This window comes from Epinephelus lanceolatus, chromosome 21, assembly GCF_041903045.1.
Source record: "Epinephelus lanceolatus isolate andai-2023 chromosome 21, ASM4190304v1, whole genome shotgun sequence".
In the NCBI taxonomy this organism is placed as follows: domain Eukaryota; kingdom Metazoa; phylum Chordata; class Actinopteri; order Perciformes; family Serranidae; genus Epinephelus; species Epinephelus lanceolatus.
Genome location: NC_135754.1, coordinates 38,875,986 through 38,899,660, shown reverse-complemented (window position 1 = coordinate 38,899,660; position 23,675 = coordinate 38,875,986). Strand labels below are relative to the sequence as shown.

Below are 23,675 nucleotides of genomic sequence, written 5' to 3'. Positions count from 1 at the left end.
TAAAGAAAACATACTTATTTTTATATTCCATTTCTGCCATTATATCCTCCTAAATCCTGCACACTGAAATATCTGCAGCCTCTGAAATGTGAGGATTTCCCTGTTCCCGTGTCTGATATGACTGTAAGTGCACATCTTTGGGTTTTGGACTGTTTGTCTGACAGTTCAGGATGTAGGACCTTCTGAACACCTTGAAAATCATTTTTCACTGTTTTCTGACATTTTATAGACCAGAAGATCAATCACAGGAACAAAATCTGTATAAAAAAATCCCCTTATCACTATTTTAAAGCAGTTTAATAATGTACTTTAGATCCGCTGGAGAAAGATTTTAAAAAGGATGGTCATTATTGAGGCAGCACAGGCCGGGGTATCCAGGTTTTAGTCCCTAAAATGGGTCAAGACCCCAAAAAACCCCAACATGCATCTAATGGCATCTTTTCATTAATGCCTTTCAAAAACCAACCAGACGTCGTGAAGATCATTTGAAGATCAGATGCACCGGTTTTCTCCCCAAATACAAAATTGATGTTCATGTGCAAAATCCATGGAGTTTCTTTTAAAGGAACAGTTCACCCAAAAAACAAAAGTACACATTTCTCCTCTCACCTGTAGAGCTGTTTATCAGTGTAGATAGTTTTGGTGTGAGCTGCAGAGTGTTGGAGATATCAGCCGTACAGATGTCTGCCTTCTCTCCAGTATAACAGAACTACATGTCACTCAGCTTGTGGAGCTCAAAACTCAACATCAATGTCTCTTTGTAGAAATCATGACCTGGTTACTGAAGATAATCACAGACCTTGTTGTGAGCAGTTTCATGTAGGAACTACTTTCTTTCTACCGAACTACACCCGCCAACCGTATCACTGCGCAGAAGGAAGCATGCATCTACTCATGAATTAGTAGCCGGATAGCTGGCGACCTCCTTGACTGAGCTGTAAAGGCTCACACCAAACCAACATCAGAATGACAAAGGTGCAACGCATCACGTCACCTGTGTCTCGGCCAGAAAGTTTCACCTGAACATACCTTGAAGACTACAGCCAACAGCCAATCAGCATGGACTGTTCATTCTGTGCCTGCTTGAGAGGAAACAACTCTTCATACCAGCAGGTGGCAGTTGTCTGTATTCATCATTGATAAAGGGAGAACAAAAGACCAACAGGGTGGATTCATGACGCTAGTTAGCCAGTTAGCACATTAACAACACAATCCAGTGTTAAAAGAACAAAGGATGTGTGTGTAGCAAATAATAACACAATCAGTTACAAACCGTTTCCAAAGAGCTCAATGCCGAAGAAAAAATAATCTTACATAACAAGTTTGTTTCGATGCCACGCCCTCTTGACTTGAGCTCTTTAACATTCCTCACTTCTGTTTCTCGTCTCGTGTGCTGAGCAGCCAATCAGAGTGATTTCATTTGCCAACGGACTCCTTCACTGATTCAACGTGCTGAATTGGCCCAACAGCAGACAAGGGTCGATTAGTGCCGACGTGTAGGGACACACAGCAGAAACTAGGGCAACACTCAGTGACAGCACGACACTGGGTGCGGTTACATGATGGCTTCTCATTCTGAATGAAATAAATCTGAATGAAATCATTCTAAATTAAAGTCTTTCCAGGTAGTTTACATGAGAAATATTCATTCTGAATGAGGGTTTACACGGGAGATCAGTTTAATCGCCTTTTAATCGCCTGTATTTGGGTCCACACAAGGTTTTGGGCAGGGAAGGTTTCTGATTGGATAGGGGGCGGGGCGGATGTTACATGTATACGTTTAATGGAAGAAAACACTGTAGTCCTCGCTCCGGATAACAAAATGCTTGACGACGCCGTTCTTAGTGCCTTTTTCGGGCTTGTTTTGCTTATATTCTTGAAGCAGCAGTACGACAACAACCTTGTTCTGCTAATGCTTCGTCTGTTGAGGAGGAGAAGGGAGGTAGAAGGTCGAAGAAGGGAGATAGAAGACCGTGCTTTTAGAGGCTGCCATCTTGTCTCGCGCGCGCTATATACGTCATGGCGCCAGCAGGGCAAGGAAACGAGCATGCGCAAAAAGACCCGAATGAATTTAAAGAGGAATGAGTGTATACCAGTGTGAGAAATTCTTTCATTGGGAATTAGAAACGGAATATTCCAGCCCCTTACATCGGATTGAATTTTCAATCGCATTGGCCATTTTCATTCTGAATTAGGTGTTTACAAGATCACTTTTAATAGGAATGAACTTTCATTCTGAATGAAAAGGGAATTAAACTGTCCATGTAAATGCACTCACTGACTGACGGTCTACTCCAGCTTGGTGTGTCAGGGCCTTAGCATTAGTTAGCACAGTGGTGCTAGGTGCAGCAGTGGATGCACGCTTCCTTTTGTGCGGTGATACAGTTGGTGGGTGTAGTTCGGTAGAAAGAAAGTAGTTCCTACATGAAACTGCTCACAACAAGGTCTGTGATTATCTTGAGTAACCAGGTCATGATTTCTACAAAGAGACACTGATGTTGATCTTTTTAAATGTATTGTTTTGGCGGTTTGAGGTCCACAAGCTGAGTGACATGTAGTTCTGTTATACTGGAGAGAAGGCAGACATCTGTACGGCTGATATCTCCAACACTCTGCAGCTCACACCAAAACTATCTACACTGATAAACAGCTCTACAGGTGAGAGGAGAAATGTGTACTTTTGATTGTGGGGTGAACTGTTCCTTTAAGAGAAATTAACATTTTGCTCTACTTTGGTGCATCACACTTTGGATTCAGAGGTAAATACACACACACACAGACACACACACACACACACACACAGTGTGAGGCTGCACATCTTGCTGCATGCTCGGTGCTCCTGGAGCTGTGTCAACATCCCTGTTGACCGAGCTCCTTGCAGAGCCGTCTTCCAGCGGGTTTGCTCAGGAGCCGTGGGACTGTGCCAAGATTACATTTTCACACGCCCCTGAGACGAACAAGCTGCATCAGCAGACCTTTGAGCCTTTTCCCCCTCATGAAGCTGCGACAAAGACCGCTGTCATGCTCCTTTTCTGCAGAAGGTGAAATTTGTGTGTGTGTTTTGTTCCAAAGCAAATCATGAGGCGGCTCCGGCTCTGACACCAGTGACAAACGGTGTGTTGATGAAAATAAAAGCTCTCATGATTACAGAGTCTGTGAGAGGCCTGAAGTCCTTAATATGCCCGTAAAAAAGGACAATTAGCAGCAACAACTGTCACCTGTCATGTGACCACGCTGCAGATTAATGTACGTTCCCTCTGTGCATATTATTATCAGTGAAAGGATCCAGTTCTTATCAGCCTTGAGTTTGTTTGCTCTCTAACCGTCTGAGGTCCCGGATGCAGAGTGAACGGCCTCTCAGAGTGGATTGTCAGTGTTGGCAAGTGTGCAGCTTTCTTGTTGTTTGGATTCTGTCATGTGTAATGTGACAATGGCAGTTCTGTCCCGGAGCACTGACAGTACACCATTCATTAGGATTTCTATGGGACACACAAACATCTCTCTATCATTTATTATATATTGGGATCTCCTGTTTTTTAAATGTAGATTTTAAAGGGATAAGTCTGGTGTGAGTCTGTGTCTTTGTTATTGTCAGCGAGTCCTAGAAAAAGACTGAAACCAATAATGTGTGTGTGTGACTCCTCTGTCCTGTCCGTTGCACTCAGCTCTGAGGCAAGCCTGGGTCCAGACCTTTGGATCGCTGCTTACCTCTCGGCTTATTTCACTCATTCAGATACTGAAGCTCTGGTATTTTCAGCATTTTGAAAAACCAATAGAGCCAATCGGAGCTTTGTGGGCAGGACTGAGAATGGGGACGTTATGTTCCTGCGTCAGAGCCAGAAAAATGACAAAAGACGCGACCGTGAAAATAGCAGAGAGCGTGGAAGAGATGGATGCAGCAGGGCAGGTTGTTGTAAGTGAACTTATAGAAATAATAACTCTGAAACTGGCAGATTTATTTAATGACAAATGTTAACGGCCACTAACAACCTGCTGCTTCTGTGCAGACTGAAAATGACATGAGTGGGACAGACATGTGCTTCAGATTGGTTATGACGCGACAGTCAGCCAAAGCAGTTTATAGCCAAAGCCTGCAGCTCTCAGTACACCACTCAAACAATGCTTGGACGACCAGACCTACTGTGGGTCATCAAACAGGAAGTAACCAACTAACTAACCAAAAGATGCATTGATCATGTCGAACATTATAGCATCTGTGGGCGACTATTTCAAACGAAGCCCCCCTGTATGGAGTTTTAAATCTGTAAAAAGGTCACATATGTAGTTTCATTTTCAGAAAAGTCTCTTATCTCCTAAAACAGCTGCTCACTGTAGTTTTATCAAACAGAAGGACATAGTGCATTTATTGGGGACGTTTGAATCTGGGGCGCCGTCAGCCTCCATTAGGTGGAGTTGTGTTGCTACCTCCTCTCCCCTTGAATCTCTGCAAGTGATGTGAGGACTCTAAAACTTCACCTGAGCCTCCCTCGGCATATGGGTGAGTAGATAATGGCTGAATTTTCATTTTTGGCTGCACTATCCCTTTAAGTTGGGCTTTTTAACATGGAAGTCTGTGATGACTGACTCGCTCTTAGAGCCAGCCTCAAGTGGCCTTTAGAGGAACTGCAGTTTTTGGCACCTCAGCATTGGCTTCATTTCTCAGCCCCAGAGGTTACTGCTCGGGTGGAACAACAACGACATCGACTGACAGTCACTTTTGAACCATAAAACACACTCAGAGAATGACTGAAAGGCAACAAGACAAATCAAACAGCCTTTTGGTAAGGTTAGTTAGAGCGCTCAGGACAGTGAGGGACAAGTTGCCTTCAGTTTTTAATTATAATTATATCAGTTATACCAATGAGCTAAGCAATTTTGCAAGTTTTTGCGATTTTCACTGCAAAAACCTTGGCAGCATGCACCACAGTTGTTCAGTAAAGCTGCTGGGAAATCATTTAGGCTGCAACAGACCTAAAAATACCTGTGAAATCCTGGAGGGAGCAGGCAAAGCAGGAACATGTCACACAGTGCAAAACTGTGGCTGCTGAATGTTTTTTAAAACAGTTTTTGGACAACAATGAAGAAGACACACAGACTTTGATACACACGCAAAATGTGTTAGTAGATACATCCACTGTTGGTTTTAGTGTTTTCATGGAACTCTTGCCTTTAAGAGAAATGTAAAATATCACCAGACTTATCCTTTAATATTTTATCAACAACAACCCGACATTTTGGTGAAAAAAAGACTTTGTCCAGGAGGATCAAGTTTTAAGTTTTATTTAAAAGTGTTTTCTCTGCCACTTTCTCCCATTCATGTTGTTTGCTCTGCATGTGGCACGTTGTTTAAACATCCAAGGTCAGCAGATATGAATGTGCACAGAGGGAAGGTCACATAGCTGAGCCAAGTGTGCCTTTAGAGTGGGTTTTATTGGGTGGAGTAACCACAGCAACACTTTAGGCATTGCTGGCTGTAAAGAGCCGGTTGCATCACTGAAGAGTGTTTGTGAGGGGAAGAGCCCAGAGAGGAGGAGCTGTGGAGGAGGAAGGACTCACATCCTTTATGTAAAGAGAAAAAAATACTCCATTACAAGTAAAAGTCCCGCATTTAAAAAGATGAGTATTATGTATTTATAGTGTAAATAGCACCACAGCAACATGTCATCTGTGACTGTTGTATTATTACTAACTAACTGTCTCATTGTGTCATGCGGATTACTGTTAATTTATTATGCTGATCTGTTCTGTACGACATCTATTGCACGTCTGTCCGTCCTGGAAGAGGGATCCCTCCTCAGTTGCTCTTCCTGAGGTTTCTACCGTTTTTTTTCCCCGTTAAAGGGTTTTTTGGGGAGTTTTTCCTGATCAGCTGTGAGGGTCATAAGGACAGAGGGATGTCGTATGCTGTAAAGCCCTGTGAGGCAAATTGTGATTTGTGATATTGGGCTTTATAAATAAAATTGATTGATTGATTGGTTGATACATTATTACAGTTACTGCTGTAGCTTCACAAGTAGGATGTGTTCCTGGACCAACATTGCAGTCAACCAATCACAGCCCTCTGACATCATCAGTGTGCTGCTGGTGTGCTTTTTTCAAATTCTTTAGCCTTGATCTGAGCTAAGCTATTTTTCCAAATTGGAGTTGGTACAATTGAACAAAAACCTCAGAAACACAATCTTTATGAGCTACTGCAGGGTTAGCGAGTTAGCTTGCTAACTAGGTAGGCTATGCTAATAAGTAAACTAGATTATTGTTAAACAAAGATTAAGGATACTTTTTTCAGTAGCAAATACCTGAGATTAAAACATTTTCCCTCCTTTTTTATAGCCTGTTTAAAAAGGTTTTCTTTTCTTTTCTTTTTTGAGATCGGAGTTCTTGTGCTGATCTGGGACCACACTGTCATGTGACCCTGGATAATTTGTTTATGTCAACAACAATGCAGCAGTAGCTAATGGTCCTGGGTCGACATGAGCACTGCAGTCTTGCAAAAAAATGTTTTGAATGTGTTATGAAAAACGTCGGGAAAATGTGTCCATTGCAACTGCAAATATTATCCTTACTTCTAATGTTAGTGAACAATATTCCATCTTATTAGCAAGCTAACTTGTTAGCATAGCCTACCTAGTTAGCAAGCTAACTCGCTAACCCTGCAGTAGCTTATCAGGATTGTTTAATGTTTCTGATGCTGTTTAATTTTACTTTCTAAAATTTTGCTATCATTTTGCAGTTGTAATGGACACATTTTCCCTCCTTTTTTCATAGCCCATTCAAAACAATTTTCCTGCACGATTGCAGTACTTGTGTTGATCCAGGACCATCACTGCCATGTTACTGTTGACATAAACAAATTATCCAGTATTTTTTAAAACATAACAAAACTAAAACTTTTGTAATAAGCTATAAAAAAGAAGGGAAATTGTTTTAAGCGCAGGTATTTGCTACTGAAAATATAACATCATCCTTAATCTTTGTTTGTTAACAATTCTCTAGCCTACTGGCAAACTTACTAGTTAGCATAGCCTACCTAGTTAGCAAGCTAATTTGCTGACTCTGCAGTAGCTCATAAGGATTTTGTTCAGCTTCATTTTGGAAAACTAGGTTAGTTCTGAAGAAGCACAGCAGCAGCACACTAATGATGTCAGAGGGTTGTGATGAGTTGATCGCCATTTTGGTCCAGGAACAATTCCTTCTTGGCAAAAACACGTTGTGTACTTGGCACACTTTAGCCCAGTGGTTCCCAACCTGGGGGTCGGGCCCCTTCAAAAGGTCACCAGATGAACTTGAGGGGTCATGAGATGATTAATAAGAGAGGTCAGAAGAAGAAACTCAGTTCTGATACACAAATTTATATTTATTTATTAATCTATTTATTTATTTATGTTTTTTGTATATTTCTTTCATCTGTTATTTTTCTATGAAATACTGGAGAATTTTTCCCCCAACAGTTTAAATGACTTTAGATGTCTTGACAAGAGGCCCAACTACACACTGTTTTGTTGTTGTTGTTGTTTGTTTTGTTTTTGTTTTTGTATGTCAAAATGGTAAGGAGGTGCATGTTTAATCATAATGTGCTGTATTTGATAAACGCTTTATATTTAATTTTGTACAAATCCCAGTCTGTGAAGAAGGCAGTAACTACAGCTGTCAGATGAATCTATTGGAGCAGAAAGGACAATATTTCAGGCGCCCACCAGCTCACCTGGTAGAGTGGATGCCCCATGTAAAAAGGCCATGTCCTTGCTGCAGTGGCCGTGGGCTCAGTTCCAAACTGTGGCCCTTTGCTGCATGTCATCCCCTCTCTGTCTCCCCCTTTCATTCTCAAAGCCATCCTGTAATGTACAACATTCCCCTCTGAAATATAAAGTATGAAGAAACATAAAAAGGAAAGATTCAAGTAAAGCACAAGTCTGTGTCTATTTAACCTAAGTACACATCTCGAGTAAATCTACTTTCCACCTCCGACAGAATAGCAACGTTACTTCAGCTACTCTTCATCGATGCAGACTGATCTCCATATCTACATATTAGTGGCAGATGATAATTCTGTGAACTCATAGTAAACTAACACTATGATATGAACAGTCTTAAGCTTGACGCAGCGCCTCTGAGAGATTAAACAGAGTCATGTTTTTGTGCCAAAGTGGGCATGAGGGCGAAAATAAAGATCAGAAGCCGACAAATCTGCCTCACCATACTAACATGGAAAGAGCAGTTTGGATGCCGAGACCGATTACGCCATAAGCTCTCCGCCCTAGCTCAGTGTGTGTGTGTGTGTGTGTGTGTGTGTGTGTGTGAGGGCAGTGAAAAAAAACATGATTCAAAGTGAAAACTGCTGATGTAACAGAGGCTTGTGTTTAATCTGATGTGTAATCCTCTTTTTATGAGATTTGACGCAGTTCACATCTCGCTGGTCGAAGGAGGGTGTCGAGACTCTAAGGTTTACTTCCTGTGGTATGGTGCACACTATTAGCAGCAGTGGGGCGATGTAACTAAGTACATTTACTCAAGTACTGTACTTAAGTACAAATTTCAGGTACTTTATACTTCTACTCTACATGTCAGAGAAAAATATTGTAATTTTTACTCCATTTATTTGACTCTAGATTTGAGAGCAGTTACTTTACAATACAATTTTTTGCAGACAGGACATTTATAGAGTTTATAAAATGTTTCATGATAAATTAAACTACCCAAAAGTTTATACAAATAAAACAAAAAAAGAAAATAATCAGCAGATTAATCCAAAATGAAAATAATCATTGGCTAACATTTCAAAATGAGCTCCACCTCAACAAACTACAACAGCAAAATCCAGTAAAGTTGGTGTAGGCAGAGAAATAAAAAAGACCCCCCAAAAATGTCTTCCCTTCCTGTCATAAGCCCCTCCCACCAGTCGACCATGGGCAAATGCATGACACTAACCAAGTGTTTCCCATACTTTGATCACTCTGTTTATCAGACCACAAATGAGACAAGAATTAGCTGCTAGCCACCTCTCGGTCTCTCCATCTCACTCCCTGTGGCCTTCTTCTACTGGAGGAGCGTGGGCAGTAGCTCAGGAGACGGACCTTCGGTTGGCGGCTGTAGCAGCTGGAATTCAACCAGAGCAAACCCCGCAGTGGTGTCACAGTGGGCAGGTGTCCAGTTGCAGCACTAGGTCTGACCTGTGTAACAGCAGCAACAGAAAGTTTGCTGATCTGGTGGGGAGCTGGGGCGTATTCGGGGTTCATGCTGGCTGGATTTGGGTCGCTGTGGCTGCTGATTCAGGGTCATTCTCTGGATCAGCTGTCTGCTCCCCCCCACTGAGACGGTCTATAGCCTCGGGGGGTGAGGCAGATGACACACTGTGATTTGAGTCTCTAGCCATTGTTAGCTACATAAACATGAGTTTGAGCCTTTAGTTCCGGTTAGCAGAAGGATGAACTATTAGGTACATACTCTCTCATCTCTGAGAGACTTTCACCATCTGAAGGGATGTGCGCAAATATTTGCATTTGCAGAACAGCCAATAGGAACGCCCTCTCTCTGAAATGACCTGTGACTGGCCAAAGTCTCCTGTCACAGGCTAGATTATCTAAAACATGAAAACAGAGCCAAGAGGAGGTGCAGAAGTCTGGTGTTCTCTCAGATCACTTGAATTACAATATGCTTAAAGTTTGTTATGGGACTCTGGCCCAGTGACACCAAAACTAAACTGCGTATCCCAGCTTTAATGTATGAGTCACAATAATCTAATGATATAATAAATAATAGTGTGACAGTCACAGAGAAGATTTTTCAACTGACTTTTACTTGTGACAGAATATTTCCACAGAGTGGTGTTAGTGCTGTTACTACAGTGAATCATCTGAATGCTTCCTCCCTCTCTGAGTATCAGCGTGTTAATGATGGTGATAATAGTGTTGAAATGTGGCGGTTACATGAAACACACTTGTTCAGAGGTGGTTGTTTAGGAAGTTCAGCTAATGACAGTGAGGACGGCGTGCACATGGGCAGCAGGGACTATTTTTGTCAGTCAGGCTGTAACATGAAGCGCCGACCCCACGTCAGGACGTATAAATAACTGGTTTTCACTGACTCAGTGTCTGTTTACATCTGGTGGTGACGGACTGGGCTCTGCACGCCGGAAGACAAAGTGTCCATGAAGTGCGCCATCATATTTAATCCTTAAAACCAGGTGTTCATCCTGGTCAGCTGCTCTGCATGTACAACCTGTTATCTGTCATTTGACACATCCTGGACTAACTCTGCCCTGACCTTTTTTTGTTGCTCCTCTGCAGCCTGACCTGCGACTGGCAATGGACTACGTGAACAACACCTCCAACAGCTACAGCTCTGGAGACACCATGAGCTCCTCCTTAGCCAACATGACCATCAACGACCAGCACCACCAGGAGAACGGAGTCCAGATGGGACACAGAAGCCCCGGAGACGCCAAAATGAAAGGTCAGACATGAGTCAAGACAGTTTTATTTATATAGCACACAATAACAAGGCTTCACAGTCTGTACAGCACGTGGCACCCTCTGTCCTCACTGTGTCAACTCAGATAAGGAAAAACTCCCCAAATAAGCCTTTAACTGGGAAGAAATGGAAGAAATCTCAGGGGGAGCTCCTCAGGAGGATCCTCAGACTGCAAAAATACAGCCAAAATGCAGACACACCAGCGTGGTGGACACACAGATGCTTCCTCAGTTGATGCAATCAACAAATTTGTGATAACACACACATGTGATACAGAATAAGTGAATAACTGATGATGGAATATTATTCAGGAATTCCAGTTTGAGGAACAGAATCACGAGTCTGCAGGTTTAGCAGACGCAGAACTGCAGCAGTAAGAGGTGAACAGCAGAAATACGGCGTTCATATTACAAAGTAATCTACCTTAAATCGTTTGAACACATTTGATTGGCCGACACTGCACCTTGATGGATGACGTCACGTTTTGTTTTTTGCGGGAGCCTCGGTTGTTTCTCGCAGTGTTGTTGTCAGCCTGAACTCTATGACATAATCCTAATGACATCACTGGTGTTATCTTCTTATCATTACATCATGGCTCAGCTCTGATGTCCTGACAGGATCTAAAACAGGAGTTTACCAAATAAAACCAGCGTCTCATCAGTCAACTGTTAAAAATACACAACATTAATTTCGTATGAATAATATTTGAGTTTCCAGCCGACAAACTGTCGACAGTTTCCAAGGTTACAACAGATTGTTCACAGTTTTCTCTCCAGCCTGAGGAGCACAGCTCCACAGGGTGACAATAATACGCTTTAATATTGTTGATCTATGTGCAGCTGCAACACAAATGCATTTAATATCCAAGAAATCACGTCCAAGAGAAAACAAGTTAATATTTCAATTGCTTAGAGGGAAGTTTAGAATGGATACTGAGAGCCCATGAAAATAAACATGTTCACCTTTGTGTCAAAGGATCATATGTCATATTTTAAATTTCTGATTAATTCTTCCAGGGTTTGTCATTTCATTATTTTTATTAGAATGCTTTTAGTATTTTTTTAATCAAATATTAACCCTTTACATGCCAGTTGGTGTCATATACCACTGATTCACATTTGTTTAAAACAAAACATATCAAGTTTTTTGAAGAAAATAACAGGTCATGCGTTTATTCTATTATTGTTATCCCAGTCTGACAAAGCTCAATCATAACCCACAACACTGATTTTGGTGCATCTTATTTATTTGTTTATTTATTTTGAGTGCAATGTCAGATTTTAAAGTCTTTGAAATTCCTCCTATGACAAAAATACGTAATGCCACCCATTATGACTTTTTTGATCAGTTCCTCCAGGGTTTTTGTTTCATTCTTTTTATTAAAATGTTTTTCAAATCATGATTGAATCAAATATTAACCCTTTACATGCCAGTTTGTGTCATATACTACTGATTTGCATTTGTTAAAACAACTCAAATGACCAAACAATAGTCAAAAAGTTCACAAAGGTTAAATAATCATACCATGCAAACATGACCAACAGTAGATCATTAGATATTAACTTGCTCTCTCAATCGTCACTTATGACCCACCTGAAGTGTGTGGTGTATGTATTTATCTGCAGGGCCTGGATTTTCTTCTTATTTCCTGTGTTAGGGACGTTTATAGGTGTGCACCTCCACCGTGCTCAGGTGAGGTCTGGGCTTTATAAAAGGGTAGGAACCAGATGCCAAACTGTATGCAGCAGGCATCCAAGAGACAAAAAGGCACATGTAATGAGGTGAAATACAAAACAAGAGTGACATTGACTTTTACTTTCACTTTTGCTGGTGAGCAAGTTCACAAACAGTAACGTAAATCCTGCGCAGTAAAGATTTAAGCTGGCATTGATTTGTATTATTGGCATGAAATATAAGGATAATTTTCAATAGATATTTGTCACAATATTGAAATTTATACAAATTTGAAATAAACAAAATAATAATAATTAAAAAAATGTCTTCTATGGAGACGCCAGCCGAGCTACACACCACTGTTCAAGACCAACAAACAGCAACACCAGCTGTGTTTCAGGAAGTCATCGCTGTGTCTTCCAGCGGCTGTTTTAGCCACCAGACATGGTTGTTTCTTAGCAAGGAAACAAGATGGCTCTCAGCATTGGTGCTGTCTAAACACGGTGCAAACAATCTAAAGATTTTGAAAGAATTTTAAAATCAATTTAACAAAGGAGCATGTGAGCAGCTTAAAGCCTTTATTTCTCTCTGGGAGGAAAAAGAAATGAAAAATGTCACAAGCATGAAAGAAAGACAGAAACAGGCTGTGCAAACGGTCCACATGAGGAAAATCAACCTGAAGCTACGGGGCCATCTTGGGTCTCTCTGAAATAATGACAGAAATAAGAGAATTCTGTATGCAAACTGCGGGGAACTAAGTGAAATAAGTGAATTAAGAGAAGACATTGGAGGATTGAAATATGTGGAACAAAAACTATAAAAATCACTCAGTACGTTTACATGACATCAGAGAAATAATAATTTATTGTGTTAGTTCGACTAAAACCAGTCTTTTAAAATCCCTGTAAACATGTCAGTGTGAGTGAAATGTTCCTGCAGTGAATGTGTCACAGTGGGACTAACACACCCAGATCATGTGACTCCTGCATGTATACAGTCAATCAGACCCAAACTGGCCGAGGCGCTCTGAGCATGCTCCACAGTTTCCGCCCCGGGCTTTGACCCGGAAGTCCAATAGCATTAAATGTGTAAGAGAAGAAGAAGCCGGTAACAACATGGAGAAATCTACATCCAGAGCTGTGACTTTTTGGACGGACCAAATGTACAGAGCTGTAAAGTTGTCCACCATGGTAGCAGTTAGCTGCTAGCTAACCGTAGCTAGCTTGTTTGTCCATTGTTTGGTCTGTGACGTAATAGGTCAACAGGAAAAAGGTCCAATACTAACAAGCTGAAAGGGGGCATATCTCCACCTATCGTAGAGGAGTCGCACATACTTGGCTCAATAAATGGATTCCCCTCCCGTGCTTGCATACTGGGACAAGGACAGTAGGCCAGTTACATGTCCTCGTCCAGCTGGGACTGCAGCTCCACTTCACTGTGACTGGACACACACTGACTGATTTGATTAACATTTTTTCTTTAGAATAATAACATGATATTTGGCTGAGGATCGCACCTGATTTTATTATGAGCAAATATATTATTATATATTATTTGATAGTAACACTTTATTTTAACACCCCTATTATCCATCAACCTTAACAAATGGACCATAAATTAGTCTTGTAATAAATAATAATAATAAACTTTATTTGTGTAGCAACACAGTTACAAATTGCTTTATGAGACAAATAAAATAGTATATACCATCAAGATAAAAACAGCAATTAAAACATTTAACATAGGCTGAGACCAGATAAATCAGAGTGTGGAGTAGAAATAAATAAATAATAAAACTGATAAAAATAAATTACAGATTTAGTGTAAAAAAGCCTTCCTGTAAAAATATGTTTTGAGGAGTGTTTTAAACGAAGACACTGAGTTCTCCAAGTTTTAAGTGTTAATTAGATTCATGTAATTGTAAAAGTAAGTCATAATTGTGAAAAAAAATGAAATGTGTCTTAAGCTGAGGAGCTATAATTAAACATTACTCATTCCTAAATACTTCAAAGTGTCCTCATAACTACATTATAGTGTGTGTTCTGTCTGCTGATAGGTTCATGTTTCTAGTCATGTGACCCAGCTGATAAACTCTGAGGCCCAGACGTTAAAGTTGAGCTCAGTCACTGTGGCTTCATGTCAGCGCTTTAATCCCAGAACATGGTCTTAAATTTATCTCAGAGAAGTGAATTATAAAGATTTGTATCAGTTTCCTTAAAGTCTCTGTGGTCTGCACAGAATCGAAGGCCGAGCCGCGCAGCTTCAACTGTGCCTTGTTTTAATCCTGCTTTTACATAATGGATACAAGACATGCTTGACTGGCCCTGAGTGCCCGACTGCAGCTGCACTGCGCTCTGTAATCCAGGCATCTGGGTCAGAACGAGCTGCTGTCTCCATCCTGTGTCACTGTAAACCCCCAATTCACATCACAAACAATCAGGCCTTTAATGCAGCACAGACTGAAAGGGTTATTAAGTCATGTGACCATAAATGTCTTGTTTGTCAGTTGCAGAGTTTCTAAAAATAAATAATAAAGAGTCCAGACAGATTGTTGGAGCTAATAATCAGCTTCAGTTTCTCCCCTCTCACCCCCTCTCATCAACCGTATGGCCAATTAGTACGTAGCCTAGCGTTCCCCAGTTTACAGCCCTCGCTAGTGCAGTCGTTCTCCCCGTTTCCACTTCTCATCATCTCACGTAGAAACAGGAAGCAGCCGCACACACAGTCAGGTGCGTCCGCAGAGGTAAACCGCACATTTATCAACGGGGAAACACAGAGTGAGTATCTCCTTCATCTCTTTGAGTAGCTGGACAGTGTAGTGTTGGTAGTGTAACGTTAGCCGTGTGGTTAGTTTAGAGGAAATGTAGAGCAGTGAAGTATGTGAGTTTGCGTTTAAAAAATGTAATTTCTTCCATAAATTAAACAGGAATTGACTTTTTTAAAACTATAATTTCGGGGCGTCGGTGGCTTGGTGGTGGAGCGGGCGCCACATGTGCAGGGCTGTTGCCGTAGCGGCCCAGGTTCGACTCCGGCCCGTGGCCCTTTGCTGCGTGTCGCTCCCTCTCTCTCTCTCCCCCCTTCACGCTTGTCTGTCCTATACATTAAAGGCTAAAAAGCCCCAAAAAATATCTAATAAAAAATTATAATTTAACCCATATTTAACCAGCTGAGATCAGCCATCTCTGTGACCAGGGAGACCTGGCCCAGACAGCAGCACGCAGAAAGTTACAGCCAAACAACAACACAATAAAAGATATTCAGTAACATGTAGAAATATTACAACACCTTCGCACAATGACAAGAACCAACCGACTCATTCATCCTTGTACTTAGGAGAGCTTTAAAACCAGGCAGAGACCAAGTGAGAGGAGCAGAGCGTATAAAAGCTTTCCTTCCCAGCTCCAACTGTGTTGAGATCTCAGACTGTAGCTACAGTCACATCTCTGTTCAATAAAGCACTAATGCACAAAGAGAGTTTACTCAGTGTGGCTTTATGAATGGACAAACACCAGTGACTGAGCCTACCAAAGGTCAAAGATGGCCGACCAGCCCTGGAATAAAGCGTCCAGTGATGAGTGAGAGCTTCATGACTTACAACTGGATTTGTAACTTTAAGAGTAATGAGGCGTTCCCCAGAGACAGCGTTACGCTACAGTCAACATCTGTAAAATAACAATATGATGATGTATATAAGGTGTCACTTGTAGGGATGAACCTACAGAACATGATCAGCTGAATCTGCAGCTTTTCGTCTTTATGGAGCTTCATGTTGAGTTTCAGCTCATTGTTTATGTGTCCAGTCCACAACTTAATGTCCTGATTCACTCTTAGCGCTCTTATAGTGTCGTTTCAAGACAAGACGCCCCAAAAAGCTGCTGCACGCCACCTGCTCAGCAGCAAACACACACAGTTAGAGACTAGCTGCTGAACGTGGTGTTGGTGCAAGTGTTTAGCAGCTAGAAAGAGAGATGGTGTTTCTCAAAGTCAAGGATCCTTCCTTGGTAGGATGTGTCCTTCCAAGGAGACTATGGAGACAGGCCGGGCTGTATGAGACCAGTTTATCTCATCGATGGGGGTTTAAAAAATGGCAACACACAGATAGCAGAAGAGAAGAAGAATTGTGTTTGAGATCAGCAGCCGATGGTGAGCTTATACGCACGTCTACATCCTGTAAGTCAGACCGCCTTAACGGTGAAAGCTGTTTACAAAAAACTGTGGAGGTAGAACTTGTGATAACTGATCATTGTTTTCAGTTCCACAGCAAGTGTTGACTAAGCAACATTAGCTTGTTGCCCCACAAAAAACATCCTCATCCAAACATACGCAGCCAATGAAGCAATATTACATCAATTGGCCAAAGGGGGGCGCTATAGCAACCCATTGAAATGTCAAACTTTGAATGGGCATATCTCATGCCCCGTATGTCGTAGAGACATGAAACTTTGCACAGAGATGCCTCTCCTCATGAGGAACACATTTGCCACAAGAACCCATAACTTCCGCTTATATAGATTTTCTGCCATTTTGAATGTTTTGAAAAACACTTCAAATGGATCTCTTCCTAGGAAGTTTGAGCGATCTGCATGAAACTGGGTGAACATAATCTAGGGACCAATATCTAAAGTTCCCTCTTGGCAAAAGTTGGAAAACTTAGTAAAACTGAGCTTCTATAAGGCAATGAATATTGCGGAGGGCGTGGCTCATCACATAAAGGTGTATAACATCTCAAGGGTTTCACCCATCACCACGCAACTTTGTAGGCATATGACCACACATAATCTGAGGGACCCCTCCATTATTGACCCCATCAAACAAAATGGGGGCGCTAGAGAGCTCATTTCTTATCTAGGCCTAACCGCCATATGGATTTTTACTAAACTTGGTAGATATGTAGAACAGGACGCCTCAAGGTGACTGGAGAAATTTAACTCTAATTGGCAACTGGGTGGCGCTATAACAACAGAAAAATGCTTCAAAATGGCTAAAATGCGACCGATCGCTGTGGCTCCCCCTGTGGACCAATGTTGGTGTTGTTTCTAATGTTTGGTATGACTAAGTCATGGTATGGTATGCTGTACTCAGTGGGTATGGACTAGTTTTTGTTATTAGTGTAGGTAAATGTGTCAGTGGGATTTTGAATGAGGTTTTCTGACTTCTGAAACAGAAGTTCTGGTTTAACTTCAGCTCTCTATATCAGTATGAAGATTTAATATGACTGACTCTTCACACATTCTCTACGCTAACGATACTGAATGCCCAAATTTAGGTTGCTTTCACACCTGCCCTGTTTGGTTTGGTTAAATCAAACTCAAGTTCGTTTGCCCCCTCTGTGCGGTTCGTTTGGGCAGGTGTGACACAGCAATCACACTCAGGTGCGCACCAGAACAACCAGACCGAGACCTTCTTGAAGAGGTGGTCTCAGTCTGGTAACAAACGAATTCTGGTGCAGATCATGTTCTGACCTCGATCTGAACCAACTGCAGTAGTAGTATGTGTTTAGTATGGCGTATGCTTCATTTCCTCTGGACTATTATCGTAGGCAGCAACACTTGTGCAGCTCCTGAGCCCAAGACGAGTTTCCCTACGGGGACAACAAAGTATACTGTACCGTATAGTATCGTATCGCATTGTATAGTATTGTACTGTATCATATCTCATTGTTTCGTATCGTATGGTGTTGTATCTCATCACATCGTATCGTATCATATTATGTTGTATCATTAAATTAGACTCATCTCTTCGGTCTCAGTGGACATTTTGAGAAAGACGGTCTCATTATAGAAATAATAAAGGTTCAAATACACAACCCAGACCTTAAAAGATGTTCTGTCTACATACTGTACCTTCAGTGCAGTCTTGAAGTCCTCACAAGGGTCTTACAAAATTACTCCAATCACCACGGTACAGGGGGAAGCCCAGACACTGTACATCTGCTCACACTGCGATGACACAGACTGGCTGAAAATTGGCAAAGACGAGTCTGTAAAGACTGTCTGCTGATTTAGCTGCTCCATCATTAATAATGTTGTTACTGATGTCAGGATTTCTAACGTTGTAATGTTGTGTAATAGCTGAAATATTGTGATTGTCTTGCTTTGATATTTAGATCTTTATGTGCTGATGGGAATCCTCTGAGTGTCGATCATGTTTATTATCTAAAAACACGATTCTTTGCCAACATGTCATCACATTATTTAATATGAAAGCATTTGGTTAAAGGTGGTATCAGATTTAGTTTGTTCTAATGCCTTTTTTTTCTTAATAGGTTTTAATGGTTTGTTCTTGTCTTATTTCCTGACACAGAGCTGCACAAACACTTTTAACCTTTTTAATTCTGCCTCACAGTTCATATGAACGTTTGATTTTAAGACTGTTTCACAGAAATGTCAGCTGCTGTCACAGTGAAGCTCCGTCTTGACCTCCAGTTTACCTTTGGTTCACAGATGATGACGCAGCGCTCAGTGAAAACGGGGTGAAACCTGTGTCTGAACTCTGTGAGGACGCGGTGAAACCTGGTACGCTCTCCTGCACTCCTCAAGTCACGACGCTTAAAACACCAAAGACTTCATGAACCCAGGCTAACCCTCATTTAGCATGTTTCAGTTTATCTGCTCTTAATTTCTCCTCTTTTGCAAATAACTTTGTTTTTGTTTCAGAGACATAATCGAAGAAACGTTCATCTTACTTTGCTGATTTTCTTCCACCTCACTTCTACCGTTTTGTTACTTTCAGCTTGTCTTGGTTTGAATTTGCTTCTGTTTGCTAATGAATGCTTTAAACCTGCTTTTCCTGATATGTGCAGCCTGCTGGTGCCTGTGTTGTCACTGCAAACACAGTGCAGTAAGAGCCTGTTACACACTGAACAGTCACTGCTTCACCTGACCAGTATGGAAACTAGTGTCTCTCTGTGCTTGTAAGAATTAGTCACAGTAGCTCCAGTCCAGGCCGGGTCGAGTCACGCTTTGATCATAAAGACTGAGAGTGACAGTGAGTCCGAAGCGTAGTGGAAAGGAGGGTCATCAGGTTGCGAACAGCTCCTTGATCTGTTAAAACATGAGAAATACCACAACACGAGGTCAGGATGTCGTCTCAGAGCAGATTTAGCTTCAGCAAACCTGAGGACAGTCTGTCAGATTAGGCTGAGGTTTAGGGCTGCTGTTTGTCTGACTGACTGACTGACATCCATTTATCCTGCAGCAGAGACGTCTGCAGAGGACGGCGCTGCTGGAGCTGAAGTGTCTGAGCTCTTGTGTGAAGACGAGGGGCAGCTTGGTAACTCCTGGGGTCTTTTCAGCTGCTTCTGCTTTCACTTGTTTTCCTAGTTTGACGTTTTGGGAATTATACAAATTTCCTTTGATGCTGAGAGTTAGACGAGAAGATTGACACCCCTCTGAGATCTACAGAGCTACAGCTAGCAGCTGGTTAGCTTAGCTTAGCATAAAGACTGGAAACAGGGGAACAGTTAGCCTGGGTCTGAGCAGAGGGAGCAATCCACGAAGCAGGACTTAAAGCTCACTGGGCAGCCCATATGAGCAGGGCTGCAACTACTGATTATGTTCTCAATAAATCAAATCATTTCTATGCCTCCGCGCAGGCGATAAACATGGCCGGCTGCATTATGTTTTCAGACTGTCCATCCGTCCGTCCGTTTGTCCCATTCTAATGAATCTGATGTCTCAAGAAGAGTTTCTTCAAATTTGTCACAAACATTTTCTTGTACCCAACGATGAACTGATTAGATTTTGATGTTCAAAGGTCAAAGGTCAGCGTGACGTTGCATCCGTCTTATTCTCGTAGATGCAATATCTCAAGAATGCCTCGAGGGAATTTCCACAAGTTCCACATAAACATCCACTTGGATCTCAAGAATTCAGACACTGATTATGACAAAACTTCACACAAATGTCAAACAGGATAAAATAATCAAGTGATGACGTTTTATATCCAAAAGGTCAAAGGTCACCATCACTGTGACATCATAATTCTGCATAAAACACTTTTCTGGACATTACTTAACATCGTATCTCAGGAACAGAAGGAGAGACATCAGATACTGAATTGTTGACACTAATCTTGAGTGTAGAGATCTTTTGTTGTCCACAATCTGTTTATTGAAAATGTTCAAAAATAGATCAGATAGGAAATACAGTAATATTTTGACTGCTGCCTCAAATTACGTGTCCATTCCTTTAGTCCATAAGGGTCCTCAGATCAAAAGAAGCAAAAGGGTTTTTCATAAATATTAATCCAAGTTGTGAATATTGTCGATATGCTGATGACGTAATATTCACACTGCTTTAAATAAACAATTTGATTGCATTTCCTGATCTTTGCTGAGCAACAGTTTCGTGTGAAAGGAGTTAGAAGCCTGTCCCAGAACATAGGCCTGGTGAGTTTAGTGATTTAAGGAAATAATAGTCCGGGCTATTAATTGAAATTTATTGTGACTGTGATTGTGATTGTTATTACACAAACACAGAAGTGTAAAAACTTGAATTTGTGAATTTTCGGAGGGTTATTTACCAGATCATTTCTTGCAGCAACTTCCTGATTTCCCTGTCGTCATCTTGAGGTTGCCAGGTGATCAAAAAATAGTCTGACAAATAACTCCTCTGTAAAACTAAACCTTGTTGTTTCCTACACTTCAGTTTTTGTGTGGATTGAACAAACAACATATAACAGGTGCTTTAGCCAGGCTAGCTGTTTCCCTCTGTTTCCAGTCTTTGTGCTAAGCTAAGCTAACCAGCTGCTGACTGTAGCTTCATATTAAACATATAGATATCAGAGTGGTGTCCATCTTCTCCTCTGATGTTGCAAGATTGCAAATAAATGTTGAAATATTCCTTTTGGTTTCTGCGACAAAGCTGCTCTCATGTTTGTCCTGATTTTGAGATGAAGCTTACTGTCTTTTTCTTTCAGCATCATTATTGGGAAAGAGTGTTTTTTTTCTCGGGGTTTATTCTTTGGCTTCTTTCTTTGTTTTCCATGCATGCTCTGATGTTTGATACTCTGCTGCTTCCATGATCATAAACAGACTCAAACATGTTCCTTTTTTTAAAATAAAAAGATGGTTACATCCTGGCTGTTTCAGAATGAAGGGAATGTGCCAAGCCGCAGGCAGATTTAAGGCTCCTGCGATCTGTTAAACAGATGCAGCGCTCCTGGTCGTGGGGAACGCCAGAATAATGTTAAAAACAGCTGAAGTAGCAGCTTAGGTGTGGTACAGCTGCACCATGTCAGACTCTCAGAGACAAAAAAACTGTGGAAGCTGATCGTTTGCATATTAATCTGTTTGTGAGTGATATATATTTAACAGTTATCTGCTTTGGGCTTCCTGCATTAACTGAAGACATGCTGTACGTGGGCTGTGTATTGATTTCTCTGCAGTGAGTGAGCGTATTAATCAGTCATGACAGACAGAAACTCATTACTAATGTCTTTTTCCGTTTGTCTCACCATGTTGAATCAGCAGCAGCAGGAGGAGCCGCTCCAACAGGTAGGCGGTTTTATCTTCTATCGATCGCACTTAGGCTGTATTTATTTACTGCAGCAGATATAGATATGAATACACTTAGAGCCCCAGGTGGACGACAAGATGATCTCTGCAATCTGTTTTCACAGTGTATATGTGAATAATTATAGACTTTAACAGGGTTTAATTAAAATAAATAAATTCAGTCTTTTAGAATCACATGCGCAGTTAAAGGATGTATTAATAAACAAAATGTAAAGATAATTGAATTTGCCAATTAATAATTCCTTTTCGTAATTCAGTCTTTAAAGGAGCACTTCACCTCCTAAATGATCCTTTATGTATCAGTTATTCACTCTGTGTCATGTTGAATTTGTGAAGAAAACTTCTCTCGAATGCCTTTACGCTGCACAGTTCCAGTTACGTTACAGTTTCTATCTCATGATCGCTTTACTTTTAAGACGTGTAAGAAAAATGAAGTCCTGCCCACAGAGCAGAATCAGGAGCTCCGATTGGCCAGACTCCTGCAAACACACACCAGCTGACCAATTAAAGCGCCTGGTGCCGACTTGTAGTTTAAGTGATCATGAAATGTTAAATGTAAATGATATTCATTCATTCATTTTCTGTAACTGCTTATCTTGTTGGGGGTCGCGGGGGGGTGGAGCCTATCCCAGCTGACATTGGGTTCACCCTGGACAGGTCACCAGACTATCACAGGGCTGACACAGAAGCTCCTTTTACGCTGCCAGATTGTCGGCGAATGTTGGGCCGTTTTGCCGGCAAGCTGCGAGCGTTTAGACACACAGAGCCGGATTGGCGAGTTGATCCGAGGTGCCCAATTTTCCGCCTCGTAGGGTAGACATATTGGCGGAACCCTTTTAGTTTAAACAGACCGAGACACCCTTCCACAACAGGAGGGGCTGTTGATGACTTGTGGGAGGAGCTGCTGATGACGCCGCACGTGCGAGCCACTGGCGGTGGATAAACAGGAAACAGCTGATAGCAGGAATTAGCGAGCAGCTAGTAGCAAGAGGGAAACACAAACCTGACAGACACTGTAAAGATGAGCAACTGGGGAGACAAGGAATTGCGCGCCCTCCTTGTCCTCGCAAACGAAGAGGCCATTAACCGTCAGATGACGGGGACGGTGAAGAACGGGCCGACTTACGAGAGAATCGCCGAAGGACTGACCAGCCGCGGCTTCCCTCCCACGTCACTGTTTACGTCACACGCTGAGCTACACGTTTTGTTACTTGCTCACGCCCCCCATTGCCCCGAAAAAGGCACATTCTGTATAAACAAAAGTAGGTAGGCGGCATTTTGCTGCACTCCCCGATTTTGTTTTTATACTGCCAATGCTGAAAAAACACTGATTGGGCTTTCCTGCAGATTTGCACAACTCCTGTTTAAAAAGGGCTACAGAGACAGACAACCATTCACACTCACATTCGCAGTCACCAGTTAACCTGCATGTCTTTGGACTGTGGGAGGACGCTGGAGAAAACAAGGGGGAGATCATGCAAACTCTGCAGCAAAGGCCCCCCACCCTGGATTCGAACTGGGATTGATGGTAATTAAATAACAATATTTTTGTATCAAATAAGTATAACGAAAATCAAATAATGTAGCTTTAAAAGTCTGAATAAAAAATGACCATTAAAACCTCACGTTACATTGAACTTGCAAAGAAGTTTTTCCTCACATGCCCGCACAGTGAACGAAGAATTCAAAAATGGAAAGAATGAATTGAGGTGATGGGGTCTACGTTTAACAAACACCAAACTAATCTAAGTCTCATTTATCCAGTCGTATGCTCAGGACTTCCCGAACATGACGGGAAACTGAACTAAAAGTGAAACTTATCAATGCTCTCTTCAAAACCAGACACCACTGATAAAACCAGCAGTTTTACCCTGCTAAACACAGGAGCTGCTGATCTGCTGCTGCTCACATTAGTTTGCTTGTTTGTGTTATTTTGTGACTTTAGTGCCTCAAAGTAGTTCGTTAAGATTCACCAAAGTCCCACGATGATGCAAACGACTAACTGATGACGGCAGCG

At 41.7% G+C, this 23,675-nt stretch overlaps 1 protein-coding gene across 41 annotated transcripts in view; it reads left to right on the top strand.

Moving 5' to 3' along the window:
* mapta (microtubule-associated protein tau a) overlaps nucleotides 1-23,675 on the top strand; it is a 53,237-nt gene that overhangs the window by 5,753 nt on the left and 23,809 nt on the right. For 4 of the 41 annotated variants that reach the window (XM_078163582.1, XM_033611393.2, XM_033611388.2 and 1 more), the window contains exons 2-5: nucleotides 10,284-10,449; nucleotides 18,585-18,656; nucleotides 19,339-19,413; nucleotides 21,611-21,637. In XM_078163582.1, coding sequence (XP_078019708.1) covers nucleotides 10,302-10,449; nucleotides 18,585-18,656; nucleotides 19,339-19,413; nucleotides 21,611-21,637 — 322 coding nt within the window. In that variant the 5' untranslated portion in view covers nucleotides 10,284-10,301. Of the gene's footprint in view, nucleotides 1-3,753; nucleotides 3,914-4,371; nucleotides 4,499-10,023; nucleotides 10,150-10,171; nucleotides 10,193-10,283; nucleotides 10,450-18,584; nucleotides 18,657-19,338; nucleotides 19,414-21,610; nucleotides 21,638-23,675 lie in introns of those variants that run through there. The other 37 variants (XM_078163564.1, XM_078163555.1, XM_078163570.1 and 34 more) reach the window with 35 other exon arrangements.